Source organism: Podarcis erhardii, assembly GCF_964252035.2.
Source record: "Podarcis erhardii genome assembly, chromosome: 7".
Lineage (NCBI taxonomy): Eukaryota > Metazoa > Chordata > Lepidosauria > Squamata > Lacertidae > Podarcis > Podarcis erhardii.
Genome location: NC_138511.1, coordinates 74,014,160 through 74,031,616, shown reverse-complemented (window position 1 = coordinate 74,031,616; position 17,457 = coordinate 74,014,160). Strand labels below are relative to the sequence as shown.

The 17,457-nt window shown below is 48.1% G+C and overlaps 1 protein-coding gene across 3 annotated transcripts in view; it reads left to right on the top strand.

Moving 5' to 3' along the window:
- The window catches only part of KIRREL2 (kirre like nephrin family adhesion molecule 2), a 62,059-nt gene extending 45,435 nt beyond the window's left edge, over window positions 1-16,624 (top strand). The window contains exons 6-15 of one of the 3 annotated variants that reach the window (XM_081868906.1): window positions 604-709; window positions 1,918-2,066; window positions 3,403-3,530; window positions 3,999-4,125; window positions 4,545-4,645; window positions 7,796-7,994; window positions 8,739-8,846; window positions 10,108-10,217; window positions 13,140-13,223; window positions 14,879-16,624. In XM_081868906.1, the coding sequence (XP_081725032.1) occupies window positions 604-709; window positions 1,918-2,066; window positions 3,403-3,530; window positions 3,999-4,125; window positions 4,545-4,645; window positions 7,796-7,994; window positions 8,739-8,846; window positions 10,108-10,217; window positions 13,140-13,223; window positions 14,879-15,322 (1,556 nt within the window). In that variant the 3' untranslated portion in view covers window positions 15,323-16,624. Of the gene's footprint in view, window positions 1-603; window positions 710-1,917; window positions 2,067-3,402; window positions 3,531-3,998; window positions 4,126-4,544; window positions 4,646-7,795; window positions 7,995-8,735; window positions 8,847-10,107; window positions 10,218-13,139; window positions 13,224-14,878 lie in introns of all 3 variants that reach the window. The other 2 variants (XM_081868905.1, XM_081868907.1) reach the window with 2 other exon arrangements.
- Window positions 16,625-17,457: the final 833 nt, after the last annotated feature.

Here is a 17,457-nt window from a genome sequence, read left to right as displayed (position 1 = left end):
GAGGGGTTGAACAGTCAATCCCCTTTCCCAGGGAACACTCTGAATTGTGTGTAGTTCTGTGAGGGGAATAGGGGGCTGCTGACAACTCTCAGCATCATTGATAAAGTACGGTTTAAAGTGCTGTGATACCGCTTTAAATGCATAGCTCAGATGGGGCCACTGTGGGGTGGTCCAATGAAATAAGAGCTTGGAGCCGCCCTTGGAGTCCTTATGTCCTGCAGAAGCAGTGCTCTTGGTACCTTGCTGTGGCTCGGGGCTTCTGCAAGCATGGAAACCTGGAGGAGCAAGCTATGTGGAATCCTAGCTCCCTGCCCTGGCAGCAGCCTAACTGACTGTACCCAGGTGGAACAGCTAATAGACACTGCATAGGTTGATAATAAGGGTGCTAAGCAGATTCAGCAATGGATAGTAAAAGATCCAAGCTGATGCTGGCTATAGGTACAAACTTTGGTACCCATTTCCCAATTGGGATAAAGGCCTCGGGGAGAAATAAGGCATAAATCTTACCCTTTGGGGTATCCCTTCACCAGGTCACTGGGGCCTTTACACTAAAGGAAATAAATGTTCAGGATTTTCATCCGTTCCTCTCCCTCCATCTTGCAGATCCACCGGTTGTCATGCTCTCGGTGCAGCCACAAACTGTGGCCGAGGGTGGCAAAGTGAGCTTCCTCTGCACAGCCACCTCCAACCCCGAAGTGACAGGCTACAGGTAAGGGCTAGAAAGAGCAGACAGCCTGCCCATCAGAGATCATGCAGCAGCAATGGTGTGACTGGGATGCCCTCTAATGGCAACACTGGAGATGGCACGCTCGTTGATGCTTGCCGGTTAGCAAGAGAGCAAAGTGTATTTGCTTTCTTTTGCTGTGGTTCTTGCACTTTCCTCGCCCTTCCTCACCTTTCAAAGGAAGACAAGACCCCTAGGGAATCAGGCCAGAGGTCCATCTAGTCCAACATCCTGTTTCCTTCAGTGGCCAGCCAGATGCAAAATGCAGGACATGAGAGCAATTTGGCCCTCTGCCGCCCTCTCAGGCGGTGGCGTTACTGCATAGCCATCATGACTAGCACCCACTGACAGCCTGACCCTCCAAGCATCTGCCTAATCCCTCTTTTAAACCTTCTAAGTTGGTTGCCATCTCCAAATCTTGTGGCAGAGAGTTCCACAGTTCGACTCTGCCCTGTGTGAGGAAGTCGTTTCCTTTTGTCCATTCTGAATCTCCCACCTTTCCGCTTCATTGGATGGGCCCCGGGGAGGGAGATGAACTTCGGTTCACTTTCCCCACACAGCGCATGATTTTATATATCTCTCTCAAGTCCCCACACGCTCCTTATGCACCTGCTTTCTAAATGAAAGATCCCCCAGCATTGTATGGCATTCCACACAGGGCAGGAGAGGGCAATATTTTCGGGGTCCACTGGGTCAGAGATCTTCCCTTCCTTCAATGGGCCAACTTTGATGAACCAACCACCTGACATCGTATTGACTTTGGGTGATTGACAAGTGGGTTGTCACACCCTGCTGTCCAAGCTGAACTGCCGAGGTGAGCAGAGATCCTGCACAAAGCCAGGAGTGAACTGTCTGCCCATCAGGGGGCTCAATCCTGCTTTGTGCAGGGTTCGGGTACTGGGAACTGGCTGGTGCACCTGAAGTAAGCAGGATTGAACTCCCCACATGTCAGTGGGTGTAGGGATGGTTAAATCCTGCTCTCTGCAGCTGCATCCCCACCTGCCCTGCACCTGATGTCACATATGATGGGCATGGTTTTAGGGGGGAAATGGCTTTGTGGTCCAAAATGGGGAGGCCTTGCGACCCACATTTGGCCCATGAGCCAGAACGTCCCTGGCCCTGATGTCGGGGAACATTTCCTCATAAAGGACCCCTTGAGCCAATCTCTCCTAAGACCGCACATCTCTTCACAGGTGGGCGAAAGGAGGTGTGCCTATCTCGGAGGCCAATGGCGACAGCTACGAGGCAACGGTTGACCAGTCCTTCTTCACAGAGCCTGTGTCGTGTGAAGTGTCCAATGCTGTGGGCAGCACCAATGTCAGCACCCTGGTGGATGTGCATTGTAAGTAAAGGAGGTGGCTCCAGATCCCAAGATAAATGGGGGGTGTAGCTCAGTGGCAGAGAACACACTTGATCCCACAGTCAGCCCCCGCCATCTTCCCTTAAAAGAATAAAGAAGTAGAGCAATGGGAAAGACCCCTCTAGGAGACCTGAGAATGCCAGAGACAGTCCGAGTGAAAAACACTGAGCAGGGTGGATAAATTGCCAGACTCTGGGGTCACCAGTGTGACAACTGCAAGTGTCCACTAGTATCTCCTAAGTCTCAGTCAATATGCCCTCAAAAATCCACAATGTGTGAAAGACCTTTGCTCTTCCTGCTCCGTTCCTGCTTGAACTTGCTTGGCCGCCCCGACATGGCCTCCACAGCAGCCATTTTGTGTCACAATGCCACACGCACAACGGCAGCCATTTTGCTCCCACAGCACTTTCTCAAAGGCCAAAGCGTGCCCACTGTCCCAAGAAGATTGGTGACCCCCGGCCTGGCCTTGTCTAAGGCAGCTTTCAATGCGCCTAAAATGGAGTTTGGTAGAGGGTCTTCCAAGGTTTACTCTGCTTATGGGTAATGTAATTAGGGTATATAACTGTGATAAGTTCAGATAATGGACTGGCAGGCTCTCGCCTCAGACAGTCCCTTGCCATCCTGCTTTGCCCAACACCTGTTTGGCTAGTGTAGGTCATGACAGGAATCCTTGGAATTACATTCAGGATGGGTGAACAATCTCTGTTTGCCTTGGAAATGATGGAAAGGTGTGTTGCAAGCAATCGCTTTTGAGTCCTCTCACAAACATTGGAACGTTTTTTGAGTACTCAGAACAACTATTATTCCCACCTCTCTCTGCTCCAGCAAAAAGCCTTGTTCCAGCAAAAACAGATGCTCTAGTGGGAGGGAAAAGCCCACTTTGCAAGGGGTTAAGCTTTTGCACACATACACACAAACAGCAACTGTTATTTTGTGATCAGCCCTGCTGGAAGTGCCCCTATGCAAGCTGTTGGAGACATCATTTCCTTCAGTTTGCAAATAGGTCCTTTGATGGACTTGACCTTGGCTCAGAGTGTGACAACCCTGCTCAGAATGGGCTGTGTCTGCTTCAGGCCTGCTCACAAAAATTCGAGCAGGGATGCTCATAGATTAGTCAGGCACTAGCTCTAAATTTTCACCCCAACCCTAATGTAAGTCAATGTGCTTCCTATACCCTCTTGTTATGATTCTTACAAAACCTCCAGAAGGCAGCCACTTCCAGTATCATTATTCCCATACTGCAGATAGGGAGACTGAGGCTGAAGGTCAGTCGCTCCATTCAACTAACTCTCGGCAACCCCTTTCTTTCTGTCTGCAGTTGGACCCCGCCTCGTCTCTCAGCCAAAGCCCCTGACGGTTGACATTGGTGCAGACGCCTCTTTCACCTGTACCTGGACTGGGAACCCTCCTCTCACCCTGGCCTGGACCAAGAAAGGGTCTAGTGTGGTAAGTGCAGCATCAGCCCCCTGTTCAGATTTTTATTATAGCAACAACGAGGAACAAATATGAAATAGAAATAGTCTAATATGGCGAGTGATTTACACCAGGAGCCCATGCGCTCTGAACTTGCTTGCAACTTTCAAATCATGCCAATTTCCCTTTTTTTTCCAAAAGTTGGAAGTTAAAAAAATAAATAGCTCTGGGATTGTAATTTGCAAATTACACCAATTTTTGAAGTAGAAAAGAAATAGATATTGGAGGCCCACCTGCCACTGCTTCACTTGCCTATAAACACAGAAGGCAAGAGAGTGAAGGATGCCCCGCCCACTTTGCCTCTGGCCCCGCCCATCGCCAGCATGCAGCCCCCAACAAATTACCCCCAGGGACTGGGGTCAGGAGAGAGACTCCCCACCCCTGCTGGAAAAATTCCTTTGGTCCTAAGAGAGCCACGACCAGAACTCCTTGTACCAACAGGTGCTGAGCAACGGCAACACTCTGCATCTCAAGGCGGTGACGCAGGAAGACGCCGGCGTTTATGTGTGCAAAGCCATTGTGCCGCGCATTGGAGTGGCGGAGAAGGAGGTGACCCTGGCTGTGAACGGTGAGGGGCCTGGCCTTGTGTCGGGACCGGGTGGCGGGTGTGGCAAGACTGTTAAAGGGAACAGAGCAAAGCAAAGATGGGATAGGATTGCAGCTTGCCTTGCCTGGGGACCATAAGAAGCTGGCTTAGCTTAGACCATTCTCATTCCTACCTGGAAAAGCCAGGGATGGAACCATGGATCTTTCTGCCCTGTATGCATGGCAGATGCTTTACTATTGAGCTGTATGCCCCCCCCCCTTCCCTGGGAAAGATAGGAGGGAGCCTTGATGAAATCCGCAAGCCTCTACATCTGAGATGCTCTCTTTTTAACCAAATCATAGCCAGCTCCTGTAGCCTTCTAAAACAGTAACTAAGGGATGGGGAGGGAGAAAGGGCCTCTTCTGTTTTGAACACTGCCCTGATTGTGTCCTCCTTTCCAGGTCCGCCCATTATCAGCGCAGAACCAAGCCAGCAGACTGCGGTGGGGACCAAGGCACGGCTGGAGTGCTTAGTGGGGAGTGTCCCACCTCCTGATAGGATAGTAAGTGCTTCAGTCTGCTAGCCTTTACAGACCTGCTGTTCCTTGTCCCTTAACCTGTGTGTACTTCAGTATACCTGAAGGAGCGTCTCCACCCCAATCGTTCAGCCCAGACACTGAGGTCCAGCTCAAGGGCCTTCTGGTGGCTCCCTCACTGCGAGAAGCAAAGCCACAGGGAACCCGGCAGAGGGCCTTCTCAGCAGTGGCACCTGCCCTGTGGAATGCCCTCCCATCAGATGTCAAGGAAATAAACAACTATCTGACTTTTAGAAGACATCTGAAGGCAGCCCTGTTTAGGGAAGTTTTTAATGTCTGATGTTTTATCGTTTTTAAAAATATTATTATTATCATTAATTCTGTTCCCCAGAGTCGCTGGGGAAACCCGGCCAGATGGGCGCATTATAAAGAATGAATTATTATTATAAATTATTATAGTAGCACTTTGCAAGCTCAGGAATTCAGCATTCTGGAAATCTCAACTTTTAAATCAAGAGTACGCAGGTTTCTAGCCCTCTGGAAGTACATAATATTACATAGGCACAGCGGCTATTGGATAGCTGTTCTTAAAACATGTGTGCATTTTTTTCTGCCCATCTTGGGGCAAGCTCTGGCAGCTTTCACTATCGTTTCAAGTTGAATTTCACTATTTCTTTATTATACAAGTATCTTCATCCTACCTTTCAGCTGGAAAAAGGGGGAGGGAAGTGATGGTCAGGACTGCTTATAACAAATTTGACAGGAGCACATTATAAAAATGAAAACACATCAAATCAGGGATGAGCTGCAGCAGATAAAGCTGCTGTTAAAAATAAGGATTGGTTCAATGAGCTCTTCAACTTGTGCTCTACAACAGAGTTATGGCTGTTCCCCAACCAAAACTGCTTGCGATATCCCAAATGTGGCTATGCTGCAGCTTCAGGGTTGCTCTGAGCTGAGACACATTCTGAGCAGGCTCTCCATCGGAGGGTGTGGGGCTCCGCCAGACACAGCATTGCCCTTTGCCCCCTTCAGCAGTGGCAGAATGAATTGTGCAAAATAAGCAGCTCAGTGTGCAAAAGTTGCTTAATCTGCAGGATTTATATGGGTCACTGAATTCAGCATTTCTTGGCCCAGAATCCCAATGTTCCTATTCCAAAGCACACTGCGTTCTGGCCTTTTAATTTCTCCTTGACCAACTAGAGGAGATCCATGGGATTTTTTATTTTTGCTTTTTGTCCGGTTCAGATTAGAGTTGCAGGGCTTTGTGGGGAACTTTGGGGCTTCCAGTTGTTGCTGAACTGCAACTCCCATCATCCCTGGCAATTGACCATGCCTACTGGGGCTGATGGGAGTTATAGTTCAGGAACGTCTGGAGGACCAAAGGTTCCCCACAATTGGGGTTAACCTTTGCCCCTCTGTGCTGTTGTTGTTTTTTTCTGTCAGAAATCTCCCACCACCTGCTAAAAAAAACAACCTACTAGCTAATGAGTCAAAACATAGATGCCGTGGTTGCTCTCGGGCAAATGGCTTAAGGGGAGGGGTGCGGTGTTCACCTGAGAGAACAGCACGGAGGGGGAAGGGTTAAACCCCCTCCTCCAGTCCCAGCCTGAATCAGGATCCCATATGTGTTTCCACCTGCCTCCAGATGGCAGATTGCCACCCCCCACCCAATCCCAGATCAAAGGTTTTTGAGAGGCTGGTGGGTTTTTAGAAAAGAAAGGGGGAGTGGGGAACCCTGCATTCTTGAAAGTCAGTGAATGATACAACTTGGATACACCAAGCAGAGCAAAGGTTTATTGACTTTGTTCCCACCACGCCGAGAAATCCTCAGAGGGCCTAGCATTCCGCTTGCAGCTTTAAATCACTACGCAAGGTGCCTATTAACATCTGGAGAGCTATTTGTGGGTCGTGACTGACTGTGCAGTTCTGGTGATTTCCCAGCCCCCTTCCACTCGAGAGGCAGAGATCAAACAGATCTGCAGCAGCCTGGACAAAATAAGCAGATTTTTGTGTGTGGTCTATTTTTCTACATTTCACACAAGAATTTTTCTATGTTGCGCACAAGAATCTGAAAGATTCTTGCATGGTGATTTTGGTGCACCATGAGTTGTTAGTTTATGTTTTGTTTCGTTTTGTTTTTGGATGGTGCAAACGATCCCATTTTTTCCATAGTGGTTTTTTATGTTGTTGTTTTTTTGCACGATGCACGTGATCAGCCAGCCACAAGGTGGAGGAAATGCCACATGGAGTTGTGTTTCTAAAGCGTGTGCATGTGACAACTGTCACACATGCACTGGCTCTGGGTCAAAACCCTCTTAGCACACTTGAGTTTCCCATCTGCCTACCAATGGCATAAGGATACATTCCAAAGTGCAGCAGCTCTCCATGACAACCACCATTGCCATGACCTTTCTAAGGTGTACAGCAAATAATGAATATATGACAAATGCAAACAGTATAGCCACAAGCCAGCTCTTCTAGCATACCCACCCTCCTGTTTTGCTTAGCATCCAGCCTGGTAAAGTCTTCTGGCAGACTCAAAAGCTTGCTCACTAGTTTGTGACATTTTGGCTGAGCATAATGAGGAATTTTGCAAAATAAAAGGGTAGCCGTTTGACCCGTCGCCTTGCAAGCTGATGTAACCTCCCACTCCCTCTGCTCGGCTTATTTGGTGGATATCTCTCTTGCTTATTTGGCATGCAAAGTGTTTACAGGTAGCTCTCTTGCAGGTGACCCCATTCTCCCTTAGGTCCAGGTGTTGTGCCCCTGCCCGCCTCCGTCCCAATGCCCCACTGCTGTTCCATAGCTGTCAAGCATCCCTTATTTGGTGGGACAGTCCCTTATCCCAGCACCATGTCCCTCTGTTGTCCCTTATTGATGATGTCCCTTAAATAAGCTACTGGAGGTAATGGGGCCCTTTCTATGTCCAGCTGTCCTTTGTCAACAACAAATTGTTGCTTTTTTTGTGTTGAATATATGCTATATGGTAATTTATGGACCTAATACGTATCTAAAGCCCTTTGCACGCAACAAAATATGTATTTTATCAAAGTATTTGTTGATCCCTTATTTTGGCTGCTGATCCCTTATTTTCGAGGCTGCTGGTCCCTTATTTTCAAATCTGTAAGTTGACAGCTATGTGCTGTTGATCCTCTCCCTTTCCCCTTGTCGCAGGCCTGGGCATGGGGCGAACGGGTGCTGGATGCTGGCTCGCTGGATCGCTTCACCGTGGACACAGTGGTGACGGACCAAGGGGTGCTCTCAGCCTTGCTGATCGATCCAACCCACGACGCCGACTTTGCCCTGCCCTACAACTGCACGGCCTGGAACCGCTTTGGTGCCCGCTCTGCGGCAGTCAGCTTGCGCCGCCAAGGTGAGGCTCCCATCTTTGGCCAGGAAGCCTGGGGCATGGAGGGAAGACCTGCAGCCCTCCAGATGCTGGCAGACTCAAAATCCCATCAGCCACAGCCAGCATGGCAGGGACGATGGGAGTTGTAGTCCAATGGCATCTGGAGGGCCACATTTATATTCCTCCAGGTTCTTTGGACCTTAATTTCTGCTTATCTTTTGATGGGGTGAGATTCTGTTGCATTTGCTTTTTTATACATACAATTGGTGAGCATCTTAGGTTGTTTTTCCTCTTGTCCTTCCACTTATTTTTAACATTTGCTTCTCCAAGTTACTTTGAGCTCACCTTTCTGGAAAAAGTGACGATATGATGATGATCATTATTTCCCACAATGCCCCTACCATGGCACTGCCCAGAGTATAGCAGGCTAGAAAAATAATATTGTGGGGAATCCCAGAGCAGGCAGTATGGGTGAGCCCTTAGAAGCTGCCTGAGGATGCGAAGTGCTGACCCAGGCCCTCCCCCTACTAGGCCACCTAGTGTCAAATTGTGGCTATGATTAGAAATCATAGCCACAAACCTCCTGTGGGCAAATCGCTGTCTCTCAGCAGCCACAGAGTAGTTGCAGTGACAACATGGGATAATAAACCCTTGTAAATTGCTCTGAATTTCTTCAAGAGAGAGCAAGGCTACCTAATACGACAAATAAAAAGTGTGTGTGTGTGTGTGTGTGTGTGTGTAAATAACCCATCTTATTCCCATCAGAAGTCCTGTCTGTCCTAATTTTGGGTGCTTTGGCTGCCTCCGGCGTTGCTGCTCTCCTCCTCCTGGTGGTCTTCTTCTCTCTCTGCTACCGGCGCAAGCGCTGTGGGAAAGGTGAGGATCCCCGCAGCCCCCTCTCCCCCCCCTACCCTTGCTTTGTAGGTTGTTCCAGACTTGAAGTGTACCTGGAGGACTAAAGAAAGCCTGGGGAGCCTGCATTGTGTTTGAAGGAGGTGACACGAGCCGGAATAGCACAGCAGGGAAGAGAAGGGAGGCTGGGAGTTCAAGTCCCAGCAGGAGGCGTTCTGTCATTACTGGAGAGAAGGGACCATTGCTCAGCACACCTGCTCAGAGCACATGCCTCACCTGGAGAAACTTCTTTCTCCAGTGTCTCCCAGTTCAAAAGGGGCTCCAAGACCTGTGTTTGGAGATCTGGCAGTGCCAAGCGGAGTGAGCAAGACCGTACCAGATGATAGATAGATAGATAGATAGATAGATAGATAGATAGATAGATAGATGATAGATAGATAGATAGATGATAGAAAATAGATAGATGATAGATAGATAGATTAGATAGATAGATTAGATAGATAGATATAGATAGATAGATGATAGATAGATAGATAGATAGATGATAGATAGATAAATAGATAGGTAGATAGATAGATAGATAGATAGATAGATAGATAGATAGATAGATAGATAGATAGATATAGACAAATAACAAGCAATTCAGTAACATTTCAAGTTTAACAACCAAGCACTCCACCTACGACTTCCCCTCTCTCCCTCCATAGTTCTCCCATAATTTCCATTTATGTTGCATATTATAGTTACTCTATACCTTCACCTTACCACAGAATTAAAACAGAAAGGTCGCCCCCACACACACTGCTGTTCTTACTCAAATCCTATCTGCATGGGCATCTAGGACCACATGCTGGAAAATGTTAAATTTGTGCCACTAAACAGTAGATTAAAGGGCTCTGATGCCCTAGCGTGACAAATCCACTTTAAAAAAAAAAGAAAAAAGAAACAGACTAACTGCAGTTCAGAAACAGGTTCAGGACAGGTTTGGGGGCAGGATTCTCTCCCAGCCCTACCTTGAGGTGCTTGGGATTGAACCTGGAATCTCCTGTAGTGTTGCACCACTCAGCCATGCTGCCCTGTATAAAGGAGCAGACATTTAAGGAAGCACAATAGGGCCTAAGGTATCTCCTCCTGTGATACCTTCATGTGTGCGTCCATCCAAAAGCCCAAGTTCTGTGAGGCAAGGAAGGTCATTGTGACCTTCCTTGCCTCACATCTTTGTGTGGAGCTGCAGGCAAGGAAGGCCGAATTCATGCCTGTATCTGTCACTCTGCCTTTTCTGCAGCCAAGCGGGGAACACAGCTCTCCAAGGCAGACATCCTGGTGCAGATCACGACGAGCGAGAGCAGCCCCAGCCGGCCGAGCGAGACTGAAGACGATGCCAAGGAGCCCATGGTGAGTAGAGATGGTGTCCTGATGCGCTGCCCAAAGACTCGAAAGGTACTTAATATACATGAAAGCACTCTCTGGGGGTCCTCTCTTTAAAGCCTATGGAGCAGGGGTGTGGAGCCCATCACCCTCCAGATGTTCTGGGACTCAAGGGTTGTTGCCAACTAAGTTCTAATCAGAGTAGACCCATTTAAATTCATGGGCCAAAGCTAATTTATTGCAATGGGTCCCTCCAAATGGGACTGTGCAACTCTTCAGCCCCACCCAAGACAGCCAGTTGGGACCAGAGATGATGGAAGTTATCATTGAGGTTGAATCCTGACAAGACAGAAGTACTGTTTGGGGGGGGCAGATGTGGGGGACTCCCTAGTCCTGAATGAGGTAACTGTGCCCCTGACCCACAGCTATCCATGGAGGTGCAGGTCAACTCTGTGTCCAGGGCAGCTGTCAACCAGCTCCATCTGTCTACCAGCTCCATCTCAGCCTCCATACGCAGGCTGAGACCCTACCTGCCTGCAGACTGTATCGCCAGAGTGGTGCATGCTCTGGTTATCTCCCGCTTGGACTACTGCAATGCACTCTACTTGGGGCTACCTTTGAAGGTGACCTGGAAACTACAATTAATCCAGAATGCGGCAGCTAGACTGGTGACTGGGAGTGGCCGCTGAGACCATATAATGCCGGTCCTGAAATATCTACATTGGTTCCCAGTATGTTTCTGAGCACAATTCAAAGTGTTGGTGCCAACCTTTAAAGCCCTAAACGGCCTTGGCCCAGTATACCTGAAGGAGCGTCTCCACCCCCATCATTCAGCCCGGACACAGAGGTCCAGCGCCAAGGGCCTTCTGGTGGTTGCCTCGCTGCGAGAAGTGAGGTTACAGGGAACCAGGCAGAGGGCCTTCTCAGTAGTGGTGCCCACCCTGTGGAACGCTCTCCCATCAGATGTCAAGGAAATAAACAACTATCTGACTTTTAAAAGACATCTGAAGGCAGCCCTGTTTAGGAAAGTGCTAAATGTTTAATGCTGTAGTGTGTTTTTAATATTCGGTTGGGAGCTGTCCAGAGTGGCTGGGGAAACCCAGCCAGATGGGTGGGGTATAAATAATAAATTATTATTACTACTACTACTACTTCAAAGCACAAAGCACACAGCCTGCTAAGAATACAAGTAGAGCCCTTCCAGAGTCCAGCATCCCTTTCCCACTAGTGGGCAAGCAGATGTTTCCGGAAAACCCACAAGCCTCCAGTATTCAAAAGTGCAAGTGGGGCATACAATAAAATGTTGCAGGGTGGAGTGCTGGGATAGCTTAGTCATCAGAGCATGAGACTCTTAATCTCTGGGTCATGGGTTTGAGCACCAAGGTGGGCAAAAGATTCCTACATTGTAGGGGGTTGGACTAGATGACCCTTGTGGTCCCCTCCAGTTCTACAAGTCTACGATTCTGTGCTCTTCAGGGTGTCTGGCCTGCCAGCCATGCACTTTCCCAATATATCCCATTCCCCCTACCAACCTGGTTTTCCATTTTTCTCCCCACTCCATTAGTTAGCAAAGTCTGGGCCCTCTTTTTTAATGCTCAGTCTTTATTGGGTTGTTAGAGGGTTTCGCCGACCACCAAGAACTGGCACCCAGGTATACATAGGCTGTGACATGGCCTCTGAACATGGAGGCTACATTGCTCCTGTCATGGTACCAATTTGTTCTACCCGCCATGAATTTTTGCCTAACTCTTCTAAAAGGCCGTCTAAGCTAGCAGCCATCCTTGCATACTGATAATTAACCAAGACTTGAGCACTGCAATGCGCTCTTTGTGGAGCTACCCTTGGGTCTGGTCTGGAACCTCCAGCTGGTGCAAAATGCGGCAACTAGACCATTGATTGGGGCAGGCTACCTACCACCAGCAGATGCTTCAAGCTTATACTGGCTGCCCATGTGTTACTGGGACAAGTTCAGGGTTCCTGTATTAATTTGCAAGGCCCTTAACAACTTGGGTCAAGGCTATTTTAAGGACTGATCCTTTATATCCTGGCCTGACCACTGAGATCCTTCGGGGAGTCTCTGTTGGGGTCCCCCATAACTTAACTACTAGAAGCCCTGAATTCAGTGTTGAGGGCCCAAGTCCATTATATAATAATGCTCATAATACTTATAACTCCCACGGGCACCTTTCTTGCACTTCACACACATGACAAAAGACTTCCTTGTTTCAGCAGGCATGTTGGAGTAGGGATTGGCTTTATGGCAAACTTTAATGTTTTGTTGTCCCATTTTCTATGGATTGTTTTTAAGCACACGGCACTTAGAAATGCAAACAATGACTTAAATAAATAAATGTGCCATGTCTATTAATTTCAGCAGTCTAAACCAGTGATTGCCAACCTTGGGTCTCCAGCTGTTGCTGGACTACAGCTCCCATGATCCCTAGCTAGCAGGATGGTCAGGGATGAGGGGAACTGTAGTCCAAAAACAACTGAGAAACACTGGTTTAAACCATCCATTGTGTCCTTGATCAATTTCATCAGGCACCCATGCCCAAGTTCTAGTAGGATGAGAGAGAAGATCTCTCTCCACCCTTTCCATACCATTCAAAACTCAGTAATAATTTGTCTTCCCCCAGCCCCACCTCCCTTAGACTGGTCACTGATAGGACAGGAGGGTTTGGGCTGTTTGCCAGAGGTGGGGGGTCTTCCCTTGAGCTCAAACAATGTACTTCTGCCAACCTGAGCCTACAGATTATGCCCCTGAAATTAGGCCTGTGAGGGAATGGCCCTCACAGCCTAAATGATAATAAAGAGAAGACAAGAGGAGATGCTGTCATGGATCTCCACTGTCTTGCCTCGCCTGGTCCTAGGGGACCTAAGGAACTCAAGCCAGGACAAGGAGGGCATTTTCTATAGGCTGCTCATCTTTCCCCCTTCATCTCCCTCCAGGCCACAAGCAGTGAGTCTCCAGCTACATCCCACACTGAGCACAGTGAGATCCTGGAGGATGACGAAGGGAGCCAAGAGCTGAAGGTGAGCTCAGCTGGGACTTTGGGAGGCTGACCGCTCTGCCTACCGTATAAGAGCCCTGCGTCAGGGTTGGCCAGCCAGTGGCTTACAGATGTTCTTGGCTCCATCTCCCATCATCATCCCTGACTGTTGGCCAGGCTGGAAGGGGCTGATAACATCTGGAGTCCAAACATCTGGAGGGCCACAGGTTCACCACCACTGCCCTAAGAATACCTTTCTGAACCTCTCGAAGACCAAAGAGTCACACGAACATTTAAAAATGCCTTCCTAATCCATACCAAAAGCTTGTCCCATTTTCTAGCTATCTGTCTCCTCCAATAAGGGCATGGGAGTAATAGCCATCTCCTCCTCCTTTACAAAAAATGTTTAATCATTTAAAATACTTCTTCAACACCACCAAGGATTTCAAAACATAAATACAACATAAAAACCAACAAATAAACAATAGATTCTTAAATAAACAAATAAAATATTGTTATATTCAGCCAAGCAGAGGCAGGTGAAAACCGTTTTTAAAAGAAGTGAAAAACGAAGTAGGGCAAAATTCCACCTAAAATGTCACCTAAAATGCATAGGACTTGACAAGATTGTAATATGGGCACCAAATGTGCCTATTTGGAGAGGGCATTCCAGAGTGTGGGTGCCACTGCAGAAAAGGCCCTCTTCTTTTTTGTAAATACATAAGGCAGCTCAGTTAAAGGCAGGTCCCAGTAGTTGAAATTTAGCTCCCCAGCTGTAGAAAGGGACAGACCAGTAGCTCTCTTGGATGCTATGGTTAAGCAACAAAATCACATCAATGATTATTATGATTATTTGTCATAATTGTAAATGGCCCTTCCCCCAAAAGAACCCCTGGGCAATGTACAACAAAGGATAAATGACAGAACTGCACCAATGGTTTAAAAAAGCATAGTTAAAATTTGGTGGCAAAACCCAGTTAAAAAAACAGTCATTTGACAATTGGCAGTAATTCTAAATTGGTGGTATACAATTGTACCTTGGATCTCAAACGCCTTGGCTCCCGAACAAATCGGCTCCTGAACGATCGAGATCCAGAAGTGAGTTTTCCAGTTTTCAAACAATTTTCGGAAGCTGAACGTCCAGCATGGCTTCCAGGGCTCTGGGAATTTTTAAGCCACTCTGGGGATTTTTAGCTCTCTGAAGAATCTCCAAACAGCTCTTGACACCCTTAACAAACCGCAGTTCCCAGGATTCTTTGGGGGAAACCATGGCTGTTAAAAGGGGTCTAACTCTGCTTGGAAGTGGCCAGAGGTAGTTTCCACCTGGGTCTCCTGAGTTCCAACCACTATGCCACACTGTCAATTCTCTCAGATTCTTTGCATATAATTTTTATTACATTTTCTGTTTTACCATTGAAAATACTCATTTTACATCCTTACAATAGCAATGACTTCCATTCTTCTGTTTCCATGGTTCATTTTGCATATCATAAATCCCTGCACATTTTACAAAAGCAATACCACTCAGTATTCCATTATTGCATCCATCAAAACTTATTTACACTGTTGAATTTATCTTAATGCTGCCAGCGTTTTCAGCTGTACACAATTCTTTTCATATATTCAGATTCTTTGGGGCACATCCTGACATTTGCTTCCCTGGCATTCCAATACAGATATATATTTTTTCTTCCATAGGATCCCACCAATGGCTACTACAAGGTGCGCGCCCACGAGGAACCAAGTTTGGTTAGCAGCTTCTCGGAGTACACGCCGGCCCCCCGCCCATTGTTCGGGGCGACCTCTCTGTACCCTTCCACGGGGCCTGTTCAGCCCAAGCTGTACGAATACGCTCACCGCTATACCCTGGGCACGCCCGGCTCCCGCTCAGCCTACGACCCCCATGAGCGTCTTTTCCCCCAGGAGAACATCTACAGCGGGACGGCCTACCTCACCGCCCCCTATAGCCGGGCCTTCACCAGCTACGTCAAACCGAGCAGCTACGAGAAAGCGGAGAGCGGCTACGGGCAGTCGGACCAGGCCAGCAAAGTCTCGGGTTGCTCTCGCTTCTCCTACACGTCCTTGTCCCAACAGTCTGACTATGGGCGCCCCGCTCACCAGCGCATGCAGACCCACGTATGACTCGTGCCCGTCCCCTGCCAAATGCCGGTCACCTCCGGAGAAAGAGAAAAGGGAACAGACTCCGCTCACTTGTGGCTAACGGACTCAGAACTGCCAGGGTGATAGACTTGCGACCCTCGTTTTCCTCCTGAGGGTGCCCAATTCTCCTTGTGTGTATATCGGTGGGGTGGGGTGGGACGGCGGCAGGTAGCTGGCTTGGCAGCCAAGATGGCCGACAGCCCTCTCGCCATCTTCTGACAGAGACCAAGCCCATCTCCCTCGGGCAGCAAGGAAACCAACAACCTGCCTGCCTTCACGCCAGGACGTGAAGAGTGGGTTTGAAAACGGCGGAAAGCGCACTGCCTCGGCTGAAACAGAGGACAGACTTTCCGGGGAATCTGTCTTCGCTTGTAAGAATCCGGATTCAAAATGGCGGGCACGGTTGTCTGTCAGACAAAAGCAATGGCGTAAGAAGCTAGTGGGTGCTGAAAATGGTGCACAGTATGGTGCCGGGACAGTGACGGGACTATGTGATGCTTGTTCTCTCTCCTCACCCTGAAACAGAGCTGCCTCGAGGGCAAATCCCCTGCCGTCAAGGCAAGATTCTCCACCAGCCGCATGATTCTGGGAAATCTCCAAGCATGGGCCCCTCCCTAGTGCTTGCCTTTTAATTTTTTCTGGCTTGATGCTGTGGTTTAAATCATTCCCTTTGCCCCCCTCTTTAGCTGGGGTGTCTCCTAGACTCCAGCCCATCCCCTTTAATTAAAGACAAGCAAATAAACCAGGCACTGCGCTTCGAACAGGATGGCACCTGCACTGCACTGGACGGACAGGAAGGTGGCGATAGTGCTCAACGTTTATGCCATTTTAAGACTTGCCGGGACTCTCTTTAGGCACATTTAAAATGACAGGATGATGCTGAGGATTAAAATCCAATTATTAAAAAAGCCAAGGATGGGGCGTGGGAGGATATAGGAAGCCAAAAGCCAATGGGATCTGTTGATTTCATTTGTGGGATTCTTTTTCTTTTCTTTTTAATAAGTTATTCCTTGTTATTACTTTTTGCCTTAAGTGTATTTCTCTGCTATTGATGGTTCTGACATTTTTGTTTCGATCTTTCCAGAATTGCTTGGGAGTGGTTTAGGGGGTTTGGGGGGGGTCTTTCCCCCTGTTTTGTTTGTTTTTGCATTTTTTATTATTAGACTGGGATTTCACACTAGCACACAACGGTCACGCCTGTTTGAGTGCGTTGCGTAAGACGAGGGGGAGTTGTAAATGTATTGCCTACTGCAGAATTCAAATATTTATATTTAATTTAAAAAGCAGGACGGAATTATGCTTTTGTTATTTTAGCCTTAGAATGCTAGGCAGCAGGACAGAGCAGAGATACACACCAGGGGAATTCTGGGAACAGAGGAAGCTGCCTTGTACCAGGTCAGACTGGCTGGTAGGGAAAAGTGTATGCTACCCATACACATTCCAGCATGTATTTGCAACCTTTGAGATCTGGAGCCTTTCCTTTTAAAACTCAAAATCTGAAGGAAAAGGTGGGGAACCGTTGGCCCTCCAGATGCTGATGGTGTTAAGTTGTGGGTGAACATATCAGACGACACAGCGATTCTTCAAACAGCTCTTGTTTATTCACAGGCCAGAACAGAACTGGACTGAAGGGTTCAGTCAGCCTGCTTATATAGAGCTCCAATACAACGCAACTGTAACAATTTTCTAAAACTATCCAATCACTGAACGTCACTTTCGATCCCTTATTTGCATAAATATCTACAGTATCCCCCTGCTGGCCCAGGGTGAGAACTTCAGAACATAACATATGGACTATAATTAAAGGTCCCAGGTTGCCCACCTCTGCCTTAGATTCTCCAAAAGCGGTACCCAATGCTCTCTTCTGCACTTCCATGGAACTAAAGCAGAGCCACAACTCTGACCCAATGCAACAGTGAACAGGACTCCTGCACATTTGACCCTTTTACAGCAGAAGAGATTTCAGCAGCATTGGTAAAATCCCCTGTTGTGCAATAAACACTGGAGGTGCTGAACCCCTTTTCTCCTCCACAGTGGGGGCTTCCCCCTAGGATATCTGACATAGCACGACACCCTTTGGGGAGAGACAGCATCTCAGGTTCCAGCCCTGGCATCTC